Source organism: Protopterus annectens, chromosome 7.part0 (assembly GCF_019279795.1).
Source record: "Protopterus annectens isolate FY-2018-M chromosome 7.part0, PAN1.0, whole genome shotgun sequence".
In the NCBI taxonomy this organism is placed as follows: domain Eukaryota; kingdom Metazoa; phylum Chordata; order Ceratodontiformes; family Protopteridae; genus Protopterus; species Protopterus annectens.
In genome coordinates this window covers 515,567,381-515,584,998 of record NC_056739.1, presented here as the reverse complement: position 1 = coordinate 515,584,998, position 17,618 = coordinate 515,567,381, and the positions used below count along the sequence as shown (strand labels likewise).

Below are 17,618 nucleotides of genomic sequence, written 5' to 3'. Positions count from 1 at the left end.
GCCATATGCTGCTCGGTTTAAAAAACTCCAGCTCTACTCAGTTGCATACCGCCTACTTCGAGGCGATCTATGCCTGACATATAAAGCTATGTCCAACCCAGAATTAATGAACATGCTCCACCTCAGTAAATCTAAATACCTTAGAGCCACACGATCGAGGGACTTGAATCTCATCACAGAAATAAATAGAACATGCTGGAGGGACAGATTCATAACCCAGAGGCTCCCTTCGCTCTGGAATAGAATTCCAATTCATGTTAGGCAGAGCACCTCACTGACTCTCTTCAAGAAGAATCTTGATGAGTGGATGGGGGATCATAGCTTTGTCCCGGGGATTACTTCCATGTCACTATTAGACAGAGGCACAGTAAACTAAACTTTAAAAAGGGCACAGTATACTCAAATCAAGGGGTAGCGTAAGCCAAACACAATCGGGCTAGGCTTATAAATGCCCCAGGGCAGATAGCCTAGTATGAACCTATGAACCTATGAACCTAAATATGACTTCTTACATTACAAAGTCAAAATAAGGGGGTAAGGCTTTATCGGGAAGTTTGTATTAGGGTATGGAAGAGACTATGGATAGAAGAATTGTGCAGAAAACATCAGGAAGTGAATCATTAGGGAGATGGAAAAGTGCCTATGAGTTATAATCACAGAACTAGAAAGTTATTTAATCTGTTAGGGATTGATCAGTGTGCACATATTTAGGGTTGACAAGAAAAAGGGCTTCTGACTATTTCCTTTATGGTATTGAACATGGTTTCTGTTAAGCATTAACACCTTCTGTAAAGTATTTAGAGAGAAGTGTTTTAAGATAGTTTAGAGTCCTGTGTTCAGTTGAATAACTGTTCATTCTGTCTGTGAATTACAGTCTGTTCTGTTTAGTACTGTGCAAACTGCTTGAATGCATTGAGGCATTCTGCATAAGATAATTCTCTTAATAAACAAGCATGCACAAAAAATTTTAACGGTGTCAATGATAAGGGATAAACCAATTTACTATAGTATGACAAATGAAGAAGTACACAAAGGACCTGTGATCATATTGACTTCTCTTCTACATTCTATATAGATAATTGCACTCTCACCTGCATCACAGTACTGGCCTTCATATCCCCCGGTACACTGACAGGCAAAGCTGCCAGGGGTGTTCTGACAGGTCCCGTTGTGGAGGCAAGGGGATGATTTACATTCATCCACATCTGTAAAATGTAAGATATTAATACAACAGTTTTACTACATTGAAGACTAGATGTATATGTAAATATCTCAGAGAAAATTGTGCCTAGCTATAATTACATTTACAAAATCATAAGACTAATTATTTGTAGTTTCCTAACTAGAATTACACTTTTAAAAACAATCCAAATGTCTGGTAACAACCAGATTACTTTGTACTTAAAGACAAAAACAATAGAAAAAAAAGGATAAATGTTTCAATGCTAAAAATGGTCCTGTACCTGTACACTCTCCTCTCCCAGTTAACTAACAAATAAACAAAAGAAAAAAAACACACACACATAAACAAACAAATAATGAATAATTGAATTCATACATACATATAAACATGGATAAATACTTTTTTAAATATATAAATAAATGCTCTAAAGTATTTTCTTCTGAAAATTAAATGTGTGGCATGGGCAAACATTTTATTTTGTACTAGCACACAAAGTACTGAGTAACTTTCACGCATTCACAGTTTGCTACTAGGCTAATGACCTGGGGGGGGAGGGGGGGCTTTCTAAGCCTAGCCAAGTTTTCCCCCAAAAAATGACATCCTGTGTTCAAATAGTACATTTAGACCCAGGCACTTTTAAGTTACCTCTGTCCATAAGGGACATGGGTGCCAGGCCCAGTGTAAATTTCCAATTCCCCATTCACTGGTCTAGGTTGTGCTTAAATTGAGTAATAGACAAACTCAGCTTCAAATGGTTGGAAAGCCTGCTCCATAGGACAGGCAGTCTCTGGGACTCATATCTATCTCTCCAGCATGTTCTGTTTAAGTAACAGACAAAATTCAGGTCCCTAAATCTTGTATTTCTGGCAATGTTTGACTTCAAATATGCAGGAGATTTATAAGTGTGGAGTTTGCGGATGCCTTATAAGCTAGGCATTGATCACCCCTCAGCAATTTATAGGAGACTGAGTAGAGGGAACTGCATAAGACTTGTATTCTTTTTGTAAGGAACCTCTAAGGGCACTCTAGCTGCTGCATATGCCTGGTCAGATATATATCAAAAGGAGCATTGTACTCTATGATTGGTCTGATTAGGGCAGAGTACAGTGGGATAATGACCTCTTTGGACCTAAATGCCATGCACTGACTTATAAGTTGAGCAACATAAAAGGATTTCCTCACCACTGTGGCCATGTGGTGCTCGAAGATAAGTCTATCTGCGTCCCAATATCCCTGACCACTGGGTCAACTCTCAGGGGTGTATTATCAACATGGTAATTAGCCAGGATGGTTTACCTCCCAAAGGGTACAATTATGCATTTCTTAGCACTGAGTTTAAGACCAAGGCCTTCATGCCATTTGTAAGTTAAAGATTGGCCTTCTTGAAGAATGCTAGTGTCTGCAGGGGAGTCAAAGTAACCCCCAGCTTGCAATAATTTGCAAACCTACCTGCTCCACTAGTGACTGACCTCCTGGTGGAGATGGCCTCACCTATTCTGATGACCTGGGTCTTATCAATGTGCCATTTGGCTATCCAGAGGGTGATAAAAGATTTATACCTAATTTAGTGACCTTGTCTAGAATGCTGAGTGAGGTATTCTATCAAAAGCCTTGGCCAAATCGAGGTAAACTTTGTGCACAGTCTTGTCTTCATCCATTGCTTTTGTGACCCTCTCATAGAACTCCACCAGATTTAATAAGCATGACCTTCCTTTAACAAAGTCAAACTGTGATGGGTCCAACATTTGCAAGTTACCTATGTCCTCATTTATCATGTCCTTGATGATTCTTTTCATGGCTTTACATATGAGGCTGGTCTGACTTATGGGCCTACAGTTACCTGGATCAGTGGTTAGACCTCCTTTGTGCAGGGGAATGATGGCAGCCATCTTCCATTCCTTGAACACAAATATGATTGTAGACTCTGGATGAAAAGTCATTCAAGTGGACCAGAGAGGTTTCTGTTTAATGCTATTTAGTAAACATCCTAGAATATTATCAAGTACCATCAATGCAGTGTTTTTGGCCTTGGAAAATGCATTGATGACCTGTCCCTAATAATGGTTGGGAGGATTGTGGCAGGTGCTATTTCCTTTGGACTATCATGGGGGAGTGAGGGGAGAAATTTGAGATGAACCTGTCAGCCAAAAGGTTAGTAATGGCCTCTGGTTCAATGTGGGTGATGCTACTTACAGTAAGTTCTGCACATTTGTTGTTGTGTATTTCCTTTGAGCTTATGAACCTAGCTGTAGAAAGCTCTGTGGTCGTCCTCTGCCTGAGAAGCAGTTTTTAATTCAAATTTAACCTTTAAAGTTTTAGTTTACCCTCTTTGTTGCCTGTTTAGATTGGTCAGGAGATTTTAGTATGCTGGAGTTTGTTCTTCCTAAGTTTAGCCAAGATTTTTTTCTTTTGTTGCATAAACAATTGAAATTGTGATTCCAGAGCAGAAAAACATAGTTTCTAGGTTATAAATTCAGCAGCTTCACAACAGCAAACCAACGAAAAAGAGATAAGCTACTGAAACCACAATGGGATAATCTGTTTAATATGATAGAATAATCTCTTTAATAACAGCAAGGAAATCTTTCACCAAAAAGGCTTCTACAGGCTTCATACACAAAGAGAAAACTACTAAACTTTACAAAACTACTAAGTAGTCACATTACATAGTTAATTAAACTCCAATTAAAAGTTAAAGCTAAAACATCTATTAAAAGGTTAAGTCTACTATATAAGCTCATTCATCCTTAGATAAACATAATTATAATAATATTACAGTAGTAAGACTTATAACTATTGTTTAAACATTATTAAAACACATGCCTATTATTAAAACACATTAAACCCGATCATGAAACATTTTTAAAAGATGTTTCATTGAAACTATGATTCCACCAGGGTGGCTTTGTTTTGAGTTTGACTTAACTTTAATACAACTGGGAGCAACTCACTCTAGACAGCTATCAATATGGCTGTACAGGGATTTGATAAATAGTTCAGCATATGCTATGGTGTTTATTTGGTTTGGGAGTGCTTGAAATTTAGCCTAGGTGTTGCTTAGTACAGTGAGGATAGCCTTGGAATAGTTCCTAATGGTTTTTGGTTTCACTGGATTCCCAGATTCAATTTCTGTTTCAAGCATTACTGCCTTATGGTCAGATCTGAAGAGTTAGGACATTACATTGGTGAGGAACATCAGTCTTCCATGTTCATGAGTACAAGGTCATGGATGTTTATTCCCCTAGTACAGGTTTCTAGTACATTGAGACAGGTAGCATGGGTTTTCTGGACATGAATGGGGACCTACAGGTTGCAAGGATATAGTATAAGACCCTGTTTATGGTGAGCTGCACATGTATGAGTTCTGGTGGGTCATATAAATTAACTAGTCTGGATGTGAGGTTGGTTTTAATATAGACTGAGACTTCTCCACCTTTAGTTCCCTCCTGTGCAGTAGCTTGTCTAAAGGTGTGAAAGGCATTATAACCTTGCACTGCTGGGGTACTGTCCATGACTTTAAGCCATGTCTCCTTTACTGCACAGATGCACAGATCCCTACACTCTCTAGGAAAAAGAAAGTTTACAAGGAGTGGAGTTTCTTGTTAAGATGTCTAGCATTGAGCAGTACCACCTTCAGATAATTTTTCATATGTTCAGCAAAGTTGGAAGGTTTATCAGTTTGGCATTTTGTAAAAAAGGCGCTATGAGGGTGGAAAAGGTCTTTGCCAATATCCAAAAGCCTAGAGGGGGTAAATGCAGACCATCCCTAGCAAAGCATCATGGTCTGTCAACCATTTTCTTCCAGGCCATCAAATATTGAACCCCTTTGGAATGACACCAGAAGCAAAGCAAATTGTTAAAAATCATTTTCTGTCGGTAGCATGGCATCATGTTTGGAGAAGGTAGTATGCTGCTCAGTGCTAGGCTCATACCTGTGTGAAACACAATCAGCAAGCTCAATCATGTCTTGCTTCATATAATCAAGGGTGGTATGTCTCAGGTCATTAACACCCACATAGACTATGGTGGAGTCATACTGATACCAGTGGCTGAATGATCTGAGTGCTTGTGTGACTTAACAGATCCAAGCCCCTGAAAGGCATCTAACTGTGTCTCTCTCCTTACTCAGTCTGGTGAGTGGGACATCAGTGTGCCTCATATATAATTACCAATCACCAGGATATCTGGCTATGTGTTGGTTTACCTTAAGGGATTAACAGTAGAGGCACTGGATGCAGGGTTACCATGGGTGTGGGTGGTGTTTTAACACAGTGATTACATGATGGATAAGGACCCTTTTCTTATACTGTGTTGTGCAGGACATCTTAGTGTTTTAGGAAGGTGACATGTAAGTGCCTCAGCATAAGTATTTTATGTGTAGTGGCTTTTCCCTGTGCAGTAGCCATGGTGCAAGTGAAACTGACAACCTCTATAGTATTAGTTCTGGTTATATGACAGAGTTTTGCCTCCAGTGTTAAAGTACTTAAACCAGAACAAGGACACTTATAACAGGCACAATAAGCCTTCATCAGCAATTCCCAGCTCAGTAGGGTGTAAGCTGTCTCTCTTGCTACAAGACTGTAGAGCACAAACCTGCCTAATGTAAGATAATTAGCTTGGAGCCCAAGTGCTTAAATAAGAATGAAGACGCTTAGAATAACAGTTAAAATGTAAGCAGGCTACTAACAAGCAATAATAAATGTAGCTGATTAAATTCAACTGAAAACTTTACAAATGTGCAGAAAAAAAGCTAATTAAAGTAGGCATAAGCAAAACTACAGTAAAAGCAGCTGAATAAAGTGCATTTTTAGTAAGTGTGACGATAGGAAACAGAAGATAATTAAAGTTTAAGATAATAAACATGTCCTTCCCTGTTGATCTCTAAGTGTTTAATAGAGTGGTCTGATGGGATGAGACTGGGAGTAGTGCCCAGAGTCATATTTATAGTAACAGATGGGCCACTCAAAAGCCACCAAGTTTAAAAGCATGAGCAGGTGGGTGGAAAAATGAAATGCAGACAGAAATCAGGAATAGTCACGTAGAATAAGTGGAATGTTATTTCTCAATTCCTCTCACTAATAAGCTGGATTTTATTCACTGTCAGCAAAAGAATTCTTTTCTAAATGATGCTGACCTAGACCTCTTACAACAAAAAGAAGAAAAAACTAAAACAAAACAAAATGCAGTGTTAAGAATAAAGATAAAAAAATGGAAGCAACCAAACCTTAAATGAATAACTCCAATCCAAAAAGAAATGCAGGCAGAGATCTGTAATAGCCAGGCAAAGAACAGTGTGTTAACATAACACAACAGCTTTCAGTGATTTACGTACCCTGGCTTCAGCATAAATTAATATTTATATTTGATATGTTTGAATTTATACTCCTTGGAAAAGTTTCTCTTTAGATGTTAATATGTATGCAACTAAATTCAGCAAGGCCCAATGTAAAGATGTAAAACTTAAAAACTACAGAAAATGAGATGTCTAGTATAGGTCGTGCAAGGCATATTCCTTTCTGTAACACCATGAAGTTTGAACTAGTAGAAAATTGTTGGATCATTCATGACTTATGATAGGATGTCAAGAAATTAAGAGGCATTGAAAGGTTTATGGCAGTCATAATTTCTGGGATTTATTATAAAAAGAAAAAATATAACTGGGCTAACATTAACTAGAATAGATTGTGGTGTATTCATCTAAGGTTCATAGTTGTATACTAGTCTAACTAATAATGGGGTATTTATAAGCCTAGCCAAGCATCAGAAATGTATCCTACAAGTTTATGCACTGGTCTTTGTAAGTCTAGTCACTCCCTCCACTTCTTCCTCATCTTGTGTATTAGAGGTTATTTTAACGGGTATATGTAAGCCACAACAGGATTTATAAGGTGCCTCTTTCCATAAGAAACATAGGTGCCAGACCTGGGGTGTATTTCCAATTTCCCATCCACTGGTCCAGGTTTCTTTTGAATATGGTTCAGGAGAGCTCTGCATCACATGGAAGTCTGCTCCAGAGAAGGGGAATTCACTTCAACACATAGCTGTCACCCCAACATGTCCTATTTATATCACAAGCAAAGTTTAAAATCCCTTGATTGAGTAATTCTGATGCAATGCATTTTGCAGATTTGCAAAAGGTCCATCAGAGTGGAATCCAAGGATGCCCTGTATGCCAGGAATAGATCACCTTTCAACAATCTGTAGGAAATTTAGCGATAGCTTTGAGGCAATCTGCACTGGATATGCTATTTACAGCCTGTATTACTTTTATGAGGAACATCTGTGGATGTTCTAGTTGTTGCATGTGCCTTTTCAGGTACATACCAAAGGGGGCATTGTACTCAGTGATGGGCCTGATGAGGGCTGAACACAGCGGAACAATGTATTCCTTTGGCCTAGATGCCATGCCCTTGCTTATAACTTGAGCAACAAAGAATGATTTCCTTACAACCTTAGAAACATATTGGACAAATGCCAGGTTGCTATCTACATGTATACCAAATCCTGACTACTGTTTTTACACTTAGGGATGTGTTATTGATAAGGTACTTTCCAAGGGTGACTGACTTCCAAAATGGTAATATTATGCATTTATTGGCAATATGTTTTAAGCTGTTGCTTTGGCACCAGTCATTTGTCTATGTTAGTTCTTCCTGTAAGATGTTAGTGTCTTGGGGATATTCTGTGACTGTTCTTAGTTCGCAATCATATGCAGACTTGGCCAGCCAAAGATCCTTGACATAGGTCTTGACTTCCAAGAAGTAGATGGCAAAAAGGAGCAAACCCAGTACAGGGCCCTGAGGGAATCCACTAGTAACCAGCCTCTTTGTGGAGGTGGTCTCATCTATCATAACTTCCTGGGTCCTACATGTGAGCCAGTTGGCTATCCAGTGCATAACATAGGGAGTTATGCCTATATTCATGAGTTTGTTTAAAAGTATGACTGGGGTATTATATCAAGTGCCTTAACCATGTGAAGGTAGGTTGTTCACCAGATTAAATAGGCATGATCTGCCTTTGACAAAATCAAACTGAATTTGATCCAGTATGTTATCTAACCATTTAAAGGAAATGTAAAAAAGATAAATTAATGCCACTGAAACTGTATCAAATTTAGAAGCATTACATGCAATATTTGCTTATAGATAACTAAAAAAAACTGCATTGTTCTAACTTTTTCAGAGAAATGTAATATGTAGAGTAAATAGGCATACAAATACAATTGCTACTGTGAAAAAGCTTTGAAATTTAACATAGCCTTGCTTCTTTTGAGACTCTGCACGTGTGCATTATTGTATTGTCTGCTACTTGAAGGTTGTTAAATAGGTCCTATGATAATCTCCTTATTTGAAATCCATCCCTCTGAATTCTGTTCATCCCCATTCAACCTGTAACTATAAAAAGGGAAAATGTATCTTCAAAATTCAAACTAAAGTCATGGGAAATTCAGTTAAGGAATTTATAAATAGAATGGCTGACTGTTTATCCTTATCAGTTAACAGTCCCTGCTGGAAGATACCACAGAATAGAGTTACTGTCTGTAAGGAATCTGAATATTTTTTTATCTTGGACTAGATAGAGAGGGTGCAGTTGATATCAAAATTCAGAAACAGGCACATTTCAGTTTAAATGTTAAATACATTGTATTGAACAACTGACTACCGTTGTGAATGTTTTATTTTTACTTTCTTGTGAAAGTCTTTTATTGTTAGCATATTTACTTCAATAAGAAAAGTGTTCATTTATTTCTTTTAAATAAGGAATTTTATTATTTAGCTTTAAATGCTTATGACAATTCAATTGATTTATTTATTTGATGGAGATTGTTGACTGGTTTAAGATATTTGTTATTTTAATGGTAAACAGGAAGGTATTTTCTATGTTTTTTTTTTTTTTTTTTTTTTTTAAGATTTGAATAAATGGTGGCATTTGTATGGCATTCAGAACCAGTAGCCTTTGTCCATCATAATAACTGCTCAGAGATTTACAACCTGCAACTATATTTTTTCTGAGTTCAGTAGAATGCTATAAAGAGGTCTTCAACAACTAACTCTTTGGAAGAATTTTACTTTACCTATTGAATTGCTCCTTATAAGAACAAAGAAGATTTTAAATGGTGTAATATTTCAGAAACAGAAAAAGAAGCCTTCTCTAAACTTAGTCATACTAATTCTATCGGAATTATGAAGGCAGACAAATATTGTTATTATGAGTCAAAATGTGTATTAATATAAGTTAATCAAACATTTAGCAGATTCTAAATGTTATGAAAAGGTGTCTAAATTTCAGACAGTAAGACAGTATAAGTTTATTGATCTTCAGTTATTGGATTTATTTGATTGAAATTATATTACTTTTGATGTTTATAATTTTATGAGAGCTGAATTTCCTTATATCGCTAACATTTTTGGTACTTTGAAAATCCATAAAAATGAGACACACTCTCCAATGAGTCCAATAGTAGCTGTGGCCAGAAGTAAAACTAAATGTATTACCTCTTATTTAGATGGGATTTAAAATCCTTTAGTTCAAACTTCTACATTTTACTTGAAAGATTGTTGGGTTTGTCTGGATTTTTTTATCTAAACATGAGTTTACAGGTCATGAAGCTTTTTGGTAACTTTAGATATAGAGTCATTACATACTAGTATTGTGCAATCTACAGTTAGTGAATTGGTTATAGCTTATCCGAATAAATATAATAAGATGGAGTCTGTCAAGTTAATACAGTCTGTTTACTTTTAGAATTATTACTGGTAAATACTTTTATGTTTAAAACTGAAATCTACCATCAACTTCAAGGTGAAGCTAGGGGTGTGAGTGTTGCCCCAGCTTTTGCTAATTTGGTATTGAGCAGGTGGGAAATGTAAGTTTTACTAAATGTCAAGAGTTTGTAGTGTGTACCTTTTAAAAGGCATTTTATGGATTATTTATTTTTATATGGAATGGTATAGAAAAAGAACGTTCCATGTTAGTTGTCTTCATCTTGCCTTCTTTCTTGCTGGTTGGGATCGGAGCCGATCCTCGGCTCCGACTCGGCCATCTTCTATAGCTTGAGAGCTGTTTACTGGCTCGAGGCTACCCATTATCCCATGATACCTAGCACTAGCTACCCAGATCTCATTTGAAATAGCTAACCCTAGCCATAGCTAGAGAATGAACCTCTCCAAACAAAATGTTGAGCACACCTGTCATGCTCTCTAAGTCAGTACAGGAAACAACCAGAGAACACTCAGCCAGTGAAACTTGAGCTCCTCTCAGTCCAATAGAACAGGGGGATGGAGGGTGGGATGCAAGAAAGAAGGCGAGATGAAGGCAACTAACATGGAACGTTATGGTAGGTACATAACTTCTTTATGTTAAGTTGTCTATCTCACCTTCGTTCTTGCTGGTTGGGACAGCATCCCTAGCACCTATAATCCTGGGTGGCTCACTGGAACAGACTTTTCAGAACAGTGGAACCAAAGTTAGCTCTGCTCCTGGAGACCATATCTAGCTTGTAATGAGAAATAAAGGTATGAGGGTTTGCCCACGTAGCAGCTGCACAGATAGAGTCCATGGGCAACCTAGACTGGAAGGCTACAGAGGTGGCCAAAGCCCTTGTAGAATGACCTTTTGGTTTGATAGATAGCTCTTTGTTTCTCAGTTGATAGATGAAGGTAATAATGTGAGACAACCACCTGGATAAGGTCACTTTGGAAACTGGGAGACCTTGTTTGCCCAGAGCATAGGAAAGGAATAGTTGGTCCGACTTCCTTATATCCTTCGTCTTAGGCAGGTAAAAACACAGTTGTCTATGAACATCCAATTGATGTAATTTGTATTCTGCGTTGTTGGTGTGGTTGGGAAAAACACAGGTAGGTCTACAGATTGGTTTAAATTACTTTCTGAGCAGACTTTCAGAATGAAAGAGGGATTAGTCCTCAGAACAACCCTGTCCTTATGAAAAACTAAGTATGGAGGATGGACACATAGTGCCTGAAGTTCAGAGATGCATCTGGCTGAAGTAATAGCTACCAGAAAGAGAGATTTCCAAGATAGAAACTTAATGGAGCAGGACGCTGCAGGTTCAAACGGGGACAATATTAAAGAGGTTAGTACCAAATTTAGGTCCCAAGGAGGAGGGAGATCTCTCACTGGGGGTCTAAGGAGAGTAGTCCCTCTTAGAAAAGCTTTACATAGCTTATGAGACATGATGTTTGCATTAGACAACCCAACATGAAAGTTTGAAATGGCCGCTAATTGAACCCTGATTGTAGCAGAAGTGGACACTCTGCATTCTGCTAGGAACTTCAAGATTTCATGGACTGGGGCTGAAAAGGGATCTATGTTCCTAGCCTCTGCCCAACAAGAAAAACATTTCCATTTGCTAGTATAAGTCCTTCTAGTGGCAGACTTGTGCAAGGAGACAATAATGTCACGTAAGGCCGGGGAAATGCTGGGAAGCCTGGCTAAGGTTGAAAGTGGAGCAACCAAGCTGTGAGCTGGAGTGTTTGGAGGGATTGATGCAGCCCGCCTGATTGATGAATCAGTAGGTCTGGAATTGGATCCAGAGTCCAGGGCTGATCGAGAAGGTAATGGTGTAGGAATGGAAACCATATCTGTCGAGGCCAGTAGGGGGCAATGAGGATAATTTTGCAACCCAACGATATTGCTTTCTGTATGAGTATCGGTATCAGGGGAAATGGAGGGAAGACATAAAGAAGTCCCTGAGGCCAGTCATGGACTAGAGCGTCTCTGGGTGTGTGACCTGGAAGTGGAAGAAGGGAAAAGTAGTTGCTGCATTTGCTGTTGAAGGGGGTGGCAAAAAGATCGCCACAAGGCTGTCCCCATTTGCGGAAGATCAGATCCGAAACTGCCTGATTCAGAGACCACTTGTGAGGCATGAGAATAGCTCTGCTTAGCCTGTCTACTATGACGTTGGACCTCCCAGGGATGTGTGTCACAATCAGAAATCATTGGGAGGAAATCGCCCACTGCCAGAGTCTGAGTGCTTCTCGACATAGGGGGTAGGACCTGGTTCCACCCTGCTCGTTGACGTACCACACCACTAACATGTTGTCCATTTGAATTGCAATGGTCCCAGAAGGGAGAGAGTCCTGAAGAGCTTGCAACGCTAGGAGCACAGCTCTCATTTCTAGGACGTTTATATGCAGATGGTTCTCGTGAGGCTGCCAAGTGCCTTGGACTGTCCTGCCCTGATAATGCCCTCCCACCCTATCAGGGAGGCGTCTATGTTCACTGTGGCAACCGGAGGGGGCTGAATGAAGGGTCTGCCCTGAGTCACTAGTGGGGAGACCATCCACCAGGAAAGGTGCCTTTTGCATGCTTCTGTAATCATGATCATATGAGACATGGGCAGCTGTTGGAAAGACCACTGTGTGAACAGAAGCCACTGAAGGATCCTCATGTGAAAGCGAGCCAGTGGGATTAGAAGAATTGCTGCCATGGAACCCAGAGTTTGAAGGACAAACCTGACTTGGATCCTTTTGCTCTGCATTAGAATTTGTACTTGCTGGGGAATTAAAGATACCCTATTTGGCGGAAGCCTTGCGGACATGTTCCTTGTGTCTAAGTCTGCTCCTATACAGGTGATAGATTGACAGGGCAACAAGGCAGATTTTATGGGAGCAGATTGTGATTGTGTAGTCCCTGGCTTGCAGAAGTTGATGCTTGGTAGTAGCAGTGAGGAGCCAGTCATCTAGATATGGAAACACCTGGAATCCTTGACGTCTCAGGTGAGCCATGACCACTGCCATACATTTGGTGAACACCCTGGGGGCTGTGGTGAGACCAAAGGGCAGAGCTCTGAATTGATAATGAATGGCTCCCAGCCAGAAGCGAAGGAATCTCCTGGAGCGCCTGTCCATTTTGATGTGATAGTACGCATCCTGAAGATCTATGGAGCACATCCAATTGCCCTGACCCAGAAAGGGTAGAATGGACTGTAGTGTGAACATCCAAAACTTTGTTCTTTGAACTGACTTGTTTAGTCTGCTGAGATCCAGAATCGGTCTCCAGTCCCATGTCCTTTTTGGTACCAAAAAGAATCTTGAGTAAGTTTCGGATCCGTGTTGGTCTGCCAGGACTTCCTGGATGACTCTTTTTTCTAGCAGTTTTGAAACTTCTATGACTGCTTGGTCCCTCAGACTGGGTGGAACATCTGGAAGGGATTTGCTTGACGGTAAGGGGGGGTTGAGAGAAGGGAATTTTGTAACCTCCGGATATGATTGACTGCACCCATTTGTCTTGCGTTAAATTTTGCCAGGCTTTTGGGTACAGTGAAAGTTTTCCCCCGACTGCCTCCAGAGGCGGGCAGCTGAGCAACCCTTCAGGGATGCTGGAAGGGCTTCTCAGAGAAAGATTCTTTGCTGCCCTGGTTCTGCAGACCCCCTCTGCCGCGAGGCAGTGTCTGTTGTTGTTTCCTCCTCTGCCCCTGGAGGAAAACTCACTACCTGTGTCAGGCGAGGCTCCCTGGAATTTTTGGAACCACATTTTACCACTCTTCTGACCCTTGGGGTATAGTCTGGAAGGAATGGAAAAATGGACTCCCATGGCAGAGAGAGTCTTGCCTTCTTGCTCACACCTAATCAAGGTGTCTTTCACCTGTGGTCCAAAAAGAAAGGAACCATCAAAGGGGGTGTTGGTGAATGACTCTCTAAAAGGTTCCGCAAAATTACACAGCCACATCCATGCATGTCTCCTAAGGGCCATGCCTGTACCTGTGGCTTTACTCACACCATCGGCTGCATAGGAAATGAGCCTCATGGAGAAGTTGACTACAGAATTAAGGGTCGCCAGCTGAGAAGCCACTTTAGCTTGAGCCCCTTCAGTTGATGGATCTTGAAGGGTTTCTCCAAGCACTTTAAGGAGATCCCAGTGAAGCCAGGTAAAATGGCATAAGTAATTCAGTGACCTCATAGAAAAGGTCATTGAAGCAAACATTCACTTCCCGTATCTATCCATAGTCCTAGACTCCTTGTTAGGAGGATGGACAGATGAAGAAGTTTCCGCTAACTCTTTTTTAGTGGCTGCTGCTACCACCATGGCATCCACAGGAACACCTTTGGTAAGGAACTGCTTATCAAGGGGTGCAGTGATAAACATGCCGGGTCCCTCAGGGTTGGTTCCACTGTATCCAGGGCTGACCAAGCCTTTTGAGCCACCACTGACATGAGTGGATCGAAAGGCAGAGAAACCCAGGAGGTGGAAGGTCGGGAACTGAACGCATCCAGGAATACAGACTCATCCTCAGTAGGGGCTAGAGGATTCCAGTTCCCCCCCCTGCTTAAGCATTTCTAGGATGTCCGAGAAGGAAACATTTTCAGAGGGGGATCTTGGGGACCCTTCTGATTCATCTAAGTCTGTATCAGAGGTGACAGACTCAGGGGAGTCAATGTGCTTCCTCTTGCACTTCTTCTTCTGAGGGGGCTCCTCTGAATGATCAGGGGAGGCCTTGGAAGAAGAGGAAACACCAAATGGGGTGCCCTGAAGTGCCGGTTCCCCACGCTTGGGGTCTGGAGAAGGAGCAGAGATTGGCACAGGCACTACAGGGGACGGAGCCGGTGGGGTCGATAGTGGAGCTGACTCAGAGTCCAGCACACTCCTCATGACATCAAAGGCATCTCTGCCATGATGCAGAGAAGGCTCCAGTTCTGAGGAAATCAGAATCCTTCTCCGCACTGAGGGAGATGGCTCCGAGGCCGATGTAGGAGCCAAGCTCACCTGCACTGAAGCTCCGAGAGGGAGAACGGGATCGGACAAGGGTCAGATGCCACTCACCCCCTTGGAGCAGATGAGGGAACCTTGGCACCTAGATCCCTTGATGGACGGCGCCATCGAGGGAATCGGAGCCGACGACGGAACCGAAGGAGAAATAGTTATCGGAGCCGACGGTTCTATGACTTAAACCTCAACAAACTCTGGCTCCAAGCTCAAGGGAGTCAGAGGAGGAACATCGATAGAAGTGGACGGAGCTGAAACCTGTTGAGGAGGACTGGACAAGATCTTGGCAAGTGCCTGCAACTTCAGCAACCTACTGACCACTCTCTCCACGTCATGATCCAAGAGCCTAGAGGACCGAGAGGAGTGGGAAGATCTGTGACTGTGCTCACTCTGAAGCAGGGGAGACCAAGGAGCCGAATGTATCAATTCCAGAGAAGGGGACTTCAGCCTCTTGTGGCTCTGTGATGGCTCTGAAAATTCTGATGGAGCCGACGGGGAGACAGTCTCATCGGTTCCGGCCGGAGCCAAAGTAGCAGGTAAAGTTTGAAGCAATGACGGTTCCAAGCTTGGAACCAACGATTTGGTCAGTTTTGGGGATTTCACAGGCTGAGCCTTGGCTGGTGAATCCTGAGGCTTTAAAAGACCCCTAAGAATAAGCTTATTCTTATGCTCCTGCAGAATTCTTGGACTAAATGCATGGCATATAGAACAAGAGTCCTGCAGGTGCACTATGCCTAAGCAATAGACACAAAAAGTGTGTCCATCTGTCAGAGACATTTTCTGACAGCATGAGTCACACTTCTTGAATCCAGACACCTTGGATTCTTTAGACATCCTGTATCCAACAAAATACCTCAAGAGATACTACACTGATCTTAGCCAAAAGGCTGATAAGCGAAAACAAAATACCACAACACCAATATCAACAAGAAAGAAAAACACACAGTATACTACAGCTAAAGCTAAATATATATATATATATATATATATATATATATATATATATATATATATATATATATATATATATAAATTAAACTAGGAAGCCTCTAACTTAAATGGCTTCCTGAAAGGAAGATAGAAGGAAAGCCTCTAACTTAAACAGCTAACCTAACTAGAAGAGAGAGAGAAGGGGAGGGGAAGAACTCTAAATAAAACGAGTTCTAAAGGGGAGGAAAGCAACTGCTACAGTACACTAAACTAATGACAATAGTATAAGACTAAAAGTTAACTATAACTCTTAAGAAAAAAACTATTTTTTTTGAAGAAAAAAGTTCTAATACAAACCTGAGCCAGTAAAACGACACCTCACAGCTGAAGCGGCAAACAAGATCTGGGTAGCTAGCACTAGGTATCATGGGATAAGGGGTAGCCTCGAGCCAGTAAACAGCTCTCGAGCTATAGAAGATGGTGGAGTCGGAGCCGAGGATCGGCTCCGATCCCAACCAGCAAGAATGAAGGCGAGATAGACAACTTAACATAATTACTTTCTTATGTTCTTGTGAAACATTAATGGTAGCATCGAGTTCTTGATCTTTACAGTGGGATATCAGGAAAATGTAATTAATTTCTTGGATTTAGAGGTTACGTTAGACAGAAATAGTGTATGTTTTCATACAGATATTTTTTTCAGAAGAAAACTTTTGTTAATAGTTATTTAAATTTTAATAGTCAACATCCAAATGTTATGAAATGTAATACTGTTATAGAGTAATTTATTAGATTATCAAAAATTATAAGTAATGTTGACATCTATAAAGAAGAATGCAATTTTTTTCAATCTTAGTTTAGGAAATCAAAGTTTTCATCAGTTTTAATTACAGGTTTTATGCCAAAATCTAAGGTAGTTGAAAATAATAGTCATGCATACAGCTTTTCCTTTATCAATTAGTTGTGATGCTAATTCCATTAGAAGCATTATTTTCAATAACTGGAAAATGTTTCAAGGTAACCAGGAATTATTAAGTATTTTAGGACCCCAACCTAATTTTTGTTATAAGAAAACAAAGTATTTAAGATATTTTTGAGAAACTTTCATTTATATTTCAAGGGCATAGTAATAATCATTTAAATTTTATTTATAGGTTTGGAATTTACAGTTATAAAAAATGCAAAATGTGTGGATTTATTAATAGTGGGTGTAGTGTTGTGTTGAAACATAGTGAACAAAAAAAATTGCCAGAGGCTATTTCAATTGTAAACCTACTAATTTAGTTTATTTGGCCACTTGCACGTCATGTGAGAGCTTCTATGTGGGTAAAACCACTAGAATGCTCTAAAACAGAATTTATAAACGCAAGTTGGCAAAAATGATAGTACTATTGCTCTAGCTAACATAAATGTAAATGTGATGATTTGGGGAAGATTGATTTTTTTCTGTGTGTTAGAACAAGTAGTTATTGATTTTAATATGGATAATGGGGGTTAATTTATTAGACATGAAATAATTGAGATGACAACTTTTTAGCTGTGGATAGCAGCCCTGGTTTGAATGAAAATTTAAATATAAAATGTGTGCTGTCTTTATAATTAATTAATTTATTATGTAAATATTTTAATATTTTAGTTATGCATTTTATGTATTGTGTAGGAAATTATGTCAGTGGCATGTTTGATCATGACATTGTGATGAAAGTGTATTTAAATCTTAAAGTTTTATTGTTGCTTTGTTCTAATGAAGTTCAATATTAATTAGAATGAAAGCACTCAA

The 17,618-nt window shown here is 39.9% G+C and overlaps 1 protein-coding gene across 1 annotated transcript in view; it reads right to left on the bottom strand.

The window, feature by feature from the left end:
- LOC122806582 (venom prothrombin activator vestarin-D1-like) overlaps nucleotides 1-17,618 on the bottom strand; it is a 112,223-nt gene that overhangs the window by 54,259 nt on the left and 40,346 nt on the right. Inside the window, exon 4 of the mRNA XM_044077125.1 lies at nucleotides 1,092-1,205. Coding sequence (XP_043933060.1) covers nucleotides 1,092-1,205 — 114 coding nt within the window. The remainder of the gene's footprint in view (nucleotides 1-1,091; nucleotides 1,206-17,618) is intronic.